Below are 7130 nucleotides of genomic sequence, written 5' to 3'. Positions count from 1 at the left end.
GAAGGGCTAGCCAGTGGAAAGACAGAAGCCAGGGGTCCCTCTGGGCCCAGGAGAAGAGCCTCAGAAGCAGGGGGAACCTGCTGGAGGGCACCTGCTCCCCTCAGCCCGTGCAACCTAGGGGAAGTGGCCCGCTGCACCTGGGCAGGGGCACCTAGTGTTAGTATTCTTCCAGCCCTGTCACCGGCTGGCACTTGAGGCCCCATGTGCCTGACAGCTGGTTTCCTGGAGGCTGTCAGACATGAAATGATCATGCTGGGCTCCTACGGCCCGAGTGGCGGTACCTCACTGCAGCCTACACAGCAATTTACCACAGAGCGCAGGACTCCATCATTCAGCTTTATTTTAAGTGCTGGTTTTTAGTTCCCCAAGAACTGCAGGAGTGATAGTCGACCACCTGACTGGGGCCCCTTGGGGACTGGGCACTGGGGGGCAGGAGGCCTCCGAAAAGAGCCGAAGATAGAGGAATCATGCTTATCTTTAATACCACTGGAGAAGGCCCGGGCTGAAGGCAGGAAGAGGCTCCAGAGCCACCTGCAGGGAGAAGACGGAGAGGCTTGGGCATAAGCTCCCAGTGGTCCCTTAACACGGTCCTCACCCCAGGGCCACTGCAACTTACTGGAGCAAGCAGAGTCCGTTGGGCTGGGGTTCCTCGAGCTCTTCCTTCCACTGTACCCAAGGGGGGGCCTAACTGCATTAACAGGCAGGCACCCAAAATCTGCTTAATGGTTGCTTACAACATACAATGCCTGTAATCCAGCACTGCTCCTCAGATTATGGCCCTGCCTCTAAAGAGACGGCCCCATCTTGGGAGCTTCTTGGCCCTGAGAGTGAGCAGAAGCTCAGGGAGGATACACACGACAAGGCTCATAGTCTGGCTTCCTCCCACTACTGGAGACAATTTGAGGGAGGATGGGAGGAAAGGAGGGACCAGCCCTCTGCCCTGCCTCATCTGCTCCTGGCTATGCTCCTATAAGAAAAGTGATAAGTAGCCTGAAACCCAAGGTACCAGGGCCTACCCTGTGTCCACGATCCTTGGCGAGCCCTCCCACTCGCCGCCTTAACCAGAGTGGGTGGGCAGAGAACAGAAGGAAGCCTGAATTCCTGAAAGAGGCTTTTAAAAGCACGAGCTTTTTGCAAGGGCCCTTGCCAGGGACTCCAGGGCACAGCTCCTGTTCTGAAACCAGCCTCCAAGGCCTAAGCCTGTGAAGGTCCAAGGGCTTTACTGCCTTAGGACCTGAGCAGCAGTATGTTCCTATGGCTGAGCCCCACCAGCTAGCTCATCTAGAACTAGACTCATTTTGGCATCTTTGAGATAGGGGGCTGGCCCCAAGCCTACTCAGAACTAGAGTGGACAACCATAAAGGGTTCAAAGCCCAGACACTAAGAACTGGGGTGGAGCCCAGACAGGGGAGGGGCATGCACCCTGCTCTGGGATGACAGCTGCAGAGGACCCTTTCAGGGGAAAGATGGGGGGGAGGGGGGGGTAGGGCAGAAGGAAGTTGGGGTACATATGCAGGCAAGGAGGTGGGGGTGGGATAGTGGTAGCCTAATACAGAAGCACCAGGGAGCCTCTTCTGGCTCAGCACCAGGCTCCCCCAGGGACCTCCCCAATACTGAACATTAAAGCTGCACCCTGAGGGCTCTGGCCCCAGACTAGGCAAAGGCTCTGCCCCCAGCTAAAGAGAGTATGGGGCTGGGGGGCACGGCTGGCAAGATGGGCACTGTGGTTCTACAGTAACATAACCTTATACTACCTATGCTGAAAACAGAAAAACAGTATAAAATCCCAATACAGTAAAACCATCCTGATGTCACCCCCTTCCCTGCCTCTCGGAGTGATGGGAGTGGAAAGGAAGGACCCCTGAAAGAAATCCCAGCATAAAACTTGCATCAGCTCAGGAGAAAGGGTCAAAAGCCCCCAAATCAACTTGTGGTGGGGCTCTGGGAAGGAAGGCCTCCTCAAAGCCCTCAAAATGAATGCAGAGTGCAAGTCTGCCCTCTAGCGGGCAACTACAGCACAGCCAGTTCGACATGATCAGAAGGTGGGGGCTGCCCGGCTAGGGAAGCAGGGGAGATGAAGCCGCAAGCTCCGGCAAGGACGGGCCCCCAAACAGGACCCACCCCACCCCACGAGGTGCTTGCCCAGGCCCCAGTGACTGTAAACCTGAAACACGGGTCTGTGAGCTGCCTAAGTCTGTAAACAAAGCCCCACCCAGCCGCGAAGGGGGCCAAGTGTAGAGATGCCTAGAGCCACTCAGCCTGCCACCCACCCCGCACACCCAGTGGGAAAGCCTTCCCCGGCTAAGGGCAGGTGACAGGTCATTTTTAAATATGATCTGTTCTCTCACAGAAGTAACAAATCCAAAAGCGAAAAAATTTAACAAGGTCCATGAAGCTTCACATCCTTAAGGCGTTCGTTGTCAAGTTCAGTGTGTCCGGAGCAGCAGGGGACTGCAGCGCCCAGAGCTCCTCTAGGCAGAGTGCAGTGGAATGACAAACTTGCAGCCAAAGGGTGAGTGGTAGCTGATGCCCACCTCCTGGAACACCTGCTGGGGGAGGCCGATGTCACACAAGTAGACGCGGCCCGCACGCTCCCCCAGTGGTAGAGGCAGGCCCAGAGCCAGTGACCACTTGGCATCGATGCCCTGTTCGCCTTCATGCACAGGAGGGTCTATGCTGAGCACCGGTGCCCGGTTCCGATTGGCCCAGGCGACAGCTGCCTTGTACCAGGGCTGGTCCCGCAGGAAGGCATTCTCGGGGCAGTCCAGGCAGTTGATCACTAGGTCCACGGGGCTAGTGGGCAGATCTGCAGGTGGAAAGAGCACCATCTGGGAATCGCTTTAAGTAGAGAGCAGCCCAGGTAGAGACTAGAGCCCATGTGGCCCCAAGGGTACCTTGTTCTGACACCACTCCGAGCCTCGCCACAGGCTGGCTTTCTCAAGACTGGGTCAGGCTCCGGAAATTCCAAGGCCTGGCTGGGCTGGGCACCAGAGACCAAGGGCACATCAGCCCGACGGACCACTGACCTCTCACAGACCCCCAGGCCGAAGCACTGTCCTGATGGCTGTGCAGGCCACCTCTGGGCACAGGAATGCACATCCGACTAAGCTCTGAGAAGGGGGAGCCCTGCCCAGAGCCCAGCAGAAACGGGCTGACTGGCCCCAGAACTGCAAGCAGGCCAGAAGAGAACACGCTTACTTATTCTGCCTTGGGCTAGCCTACTCACACCTCAGGAACCAGCTGGGCCTTGCTCATCCCGCCCTCCCATCTCATGGAAATGGGCTGTCCTTCCAGCCCAATCTTAAGAATGGAGAGGGAAACCTATCACTTCTCCAGGCATTTAAAAAAGCTTCCCTGCTCAAACCAAGCCTCTGGGACAGCATAAAAACAGAGGTCTCAACAAGTATGTTAAGTCTTGACGAACCTAAGAGGATAAACTGAGAATAGAAGAAATCAGACCAAACTCAGACCATCCTCAGACTTAGCTTCTAGAGTTGAAAAAGGAAGGCTTTTTGGGTAGCCAGAGGAAGAACTACCTGGAAAAGGGCATCATGTTACAGATCTCAAGAGGGGGAACCCACAGCAGGCCCCCTTCCTGGCTCTTGGCCTAAAGAAATGATATTTCTCAATTATGGACTCATGGCTTCCTTACTTAGAATAAGCCACCATGATGAGGGGTCGGGGGATGTCCCTGTGGGCCATTAGGCTCTCAACAGTAAGAGTGCTGTCTTACGTTCTATGTGCACACAGGAGCCTGGCCTGATAGGAGACTGAGGTTCTGGCCCAGGGTCTGGCCCCAACTTGCCATCTGACCCCTAGCAAAGCTCTTTCTTCCTATTTCTTCTCTCCACTCCTCCCCAGCTCACACTGAAACCCTCTCCAATCACTTTGCCCCCCCCCCCCACTTGAAACTGCTCTGGTCAAGATCATCAGGAGCTTCCACACTGCTAGATCCAGTGGTCGATTACCAGTCTTCGTTTGAGCCTAACCTAGAGCTGCTTGCTGGCAGAGCTGACAGCACCACACCCCTGCTTTTCACTTACCTTCTAAGTGCCTAGCTCTCCTGGTTTCCCTTCTCCTTCACTGACCACTCTCCTAAGCTGGTCTCTCAACTCCCTGACTTTTTTTTTTTAATATTTATTTTTGAGAGAGAGAGAAAGAGAGAAAGAGAGAGAGAGAGGGAAAGCAGGGGGAGGGACACAGACAGGGGAACAGATGATCTGAAGCAGGTTCCGTGCTGACAGCAGTGAGCCTGACGCAGGGCTTGAATTTGCAAACCATGAGATCACGACTTGAGCCAAAGTCAGGACGCTTAACCTGACTGAGCCACCCAGGCACCCCCTCCCTGACTTCTGAACAAAGAACTCCCTACCTGTTCTCTCTTCCTAGGAGATAGCTTATCCAAGCTCATCAGGGCTCATTCCCACCTATACACTTGGCCCTCCAGGCCGGACCCCTTCACCCACCTGCGGACCCATCTGTATCAGTCAACATGTCCACCTGCATATCCACTGAGCACCTCTACCTGAGCTTCTGCTCTTCCTGCCCAAACCTCTTCCCACAAATCTTCCCATCTCAGGATGGCACCTCCATCCTTCAGGTGACTGAAGCCAAACACCTTGGAGTCGTTCTTAACCCTCCCCTGTCACATCGCATATATCCAATCTGCAGCCTCTAGCTTAAAAACTGATTTAGAAACCAACCACCCTTCACCTCCTCTACCAGAATCACCAGTCTGTGTTCCAGTGTATCATAGGAGCCTCTTAACACCTCTCTTTGTAAACCTCTAGTCTACTTCCAAACAGCAGCCAGAATGATCATTTGGGACCTGAGATGGATTCTATCTTCCTTCTACTTATTCCTCCAGTGATTCTCCATCTCACCCAGGGTTAACATTCAAACCCTTATAGTGATCCACAGGTCCTTTCTTTACAACCAGACCCTAAAAGGTCTATGCTACTCTCTATCCAGCTCTCGAACACTCCCAACACTCTCTAGCTCCCTTCCCTGCTTTGTCTCCGTAACACTTACCACCATCTGACCTAATGGAAACGTTACTTATTTGTCTCTTTGTCTGTCCTAACCAGAACCTAAGTCCATGAAGCATGGATTTAAAACAAAACAAAAAAAAATCTGCTACATCCTCAGTGTCAGGAGTAGTGCCTGTTCTGTAAAATGAACAAATGGGTCCCCAGCTCTCCATATGAGAAGTGGGAGGGAGGACAGTGAAGGGATGGGAAGTAGGCAGGTCAATCAATACCCTAAGTACTTCCTTTATGCACGAGAACTAACAGGCAGAACAGACTTTACACCTGTGGTGTTTTTCCACATGCCACCACTGGGCGGCAGCACCAGACCACCAAGCTCCAAGAGGGGGCGGGGCAGGGGTGGGTGGGTGCGGGGGGGGGGGGGGGGGGGGGGGGCTTGCCATATTAGCCCAGCCCTAGCAAATGCTCACCTTTGAGGTTAGATACTTGTTGGCCTTGGGTCTTGCTGAAGAGAGACAGCTCGTTGGTGATGGACTCCAGCATCTTCACAAAGTTGGGCAGGAAGAGGATGACCTGGACATCGTGGTTGGCTAGATGCCTTCCACAACTGATCCCCTGAGCCCCTTTCACATGGGGGCCACACAGCAGGGCCACTGTAGGCCTCTGGTGAACATTTTTGGGATTCAACCTGGAACAGAAGGTAAATAAGCGCTATCAGCTGCAGACCTGCCAATCCCTTGCACCCTAAACCAGACGAGAGCACCCGTTGCTCTCCGAGTTTTTTACAGTCCCAGGTCCCGAGGGGGCCAAAATCCACAGCATCCCAGGTCTACAGGATGGCACTGGCCCTGTCCCACACATCAGTGTCATTTCATCTGCTGGGTCCTCTCACTAGGCAGTTCACCCAGATCTCGTTCCATATAACACGGTTGCCAGAACACTGCTTTCCGATCAAACCACTGAACTGTTCTGTGTCCTGTGAGGTCCAAATCCTGCTTAACAAAGACGCTTCTCTACCTCTACAGCTTTCACTCTTCTTCCCCAACATGCTGTTCCACTGAAGCAAGGCTGGCCCCACTCTGTCCTGTACCTGTAAGGCTCCTTCCTGCTTCTCCTTGTCAAATTCTGACCCACGTTTTCTTTGAGATCCAGCTCAAGGCCCACGTCTTCCAGGATTACTCTGGCTCAACTCCTAAGAAGCTCACAGCAAGTACTGAAAATGGCAGTTCTAAATCATCCTCAATCAGTTGCCAAACCAAGTTCTCTTTACCAAGCTGCCAGTAAGCTAATAAGGGCAACACCGTAGGTACGGATGGTACCTCTTCCCTAGAATGCTGTGTGGATCAATGGAGGTATAGACAGCATTTAAACAGGGCCTGACACATTATAGCACTGGTCACAGAGGAGGCAGCAGGCTCGGGGCTTCCTGGTCTCCTAGGCTGGCAGCTCCCTTGGATACCCACTTCCTGACGAAGTCATTTCCAGCTCCTGCCATTCAAAGCTGAGCCACAAGTAAGGAGGTTTGGAGGATTCACTCTGGAGCTGTTCCCAACCCACAGACAGTACGCTCTGCCTCCAGGGCAGAAGGCAACTAGAGACGGACAGCAAAAAACAGGCTCAGGTCCCTGCTTAGCAGTGACCGTCACCTGCTCTCCCAAAGGGAGGAAGATGACAGACGCTGTTCAAGTCAAAAAGGAAACATCTGTCCTCCAAATAAATTCTAGGGAATTTAACAATGCACTCTACCTATACACCAAACCATTTCATTTCCCCCATTATGTCTGCATCTTAAGGAAATACGACAAGTACTTCTCCCTTCGGACAGATACTGCTGCGCTGTGGCGTCTGACTCACCCGTGTCTGTTCCTGAAACGGACTCTTCCTCTCACAGAGGCACCCTGTCAGGACTCAAAGCAGACCATGGCACCGCCTACCCCACGGCAGGGGGCAGAGTCCAGGCCTAGTTGGGCGGGAGACCCGGCTCCACCAAGTACCAGCAGTGTCAACGTGGCAAGTCTTACAGCTCTGTGAGCCTCAGCCTGCTCAGCCTCAAACACCAGGCTAGATTTACCTTCGAAGTGAAGTTATGAAGATCAAATTCAACACTGCTGTGCAAGCACAGTGATAAACCATATGGGACCC

General features: G+C 53.5%; 1 protein-coding gene across 5 annotated transcripts in view; it reads right to left on the bottom strand.

Annotated features, from left to right (window-relative positions):
• Positions 1 to 323: 323 nt before the first annotated feature.
• Positions 324 to 7130, bottom strand: part of EDC3 (enhancer of mRNA decapping 3) — a 60677-nt gene continuing 53870 nt past the window's right edge. For 4 of the 5 annotated variants that reach the window (XM_058737054.1, XM_058737050.1, XM_058737051.1 and 1 more), the window contains exons 6-7: positions 5459 to 5676; positions 324 to 2806 (exon numbers count right to left, since the gene is read on the bottom strand). In XM_058737054.1, the coding sequence (XP_058593037.1) occupies positions 2472 to 2806; positions 5459 to 5676 (553 nt within the window). In that variant the 3' untranslated portion in view covers positions 324 to 2471. The remainder of the gene's footprint in view (positions 2807 to 5458; positions 5677 to 7130) is intronic. The other variant, XR_009263956.1, reaches the window with a different exon arrangement.

This window comes from Neofelis nebulosa, chromosome 7 (genome assembly GCF_028018385.1).
Source record: "Neofelis nebulosa isolate mNeoNeb1 chromosome 7, mNeoNeb1.pri, whole genome shotgun sequence".
Taxonomy (NCBI): Eukaryota; Metazoa; Chordata; class Mammalia; order Carnivora; family Felidae; genus Neofelis; species Neofelis nebulosa.
This window is presented reverse-complemented; position numbering and strand designations above follow the sequence as displayed.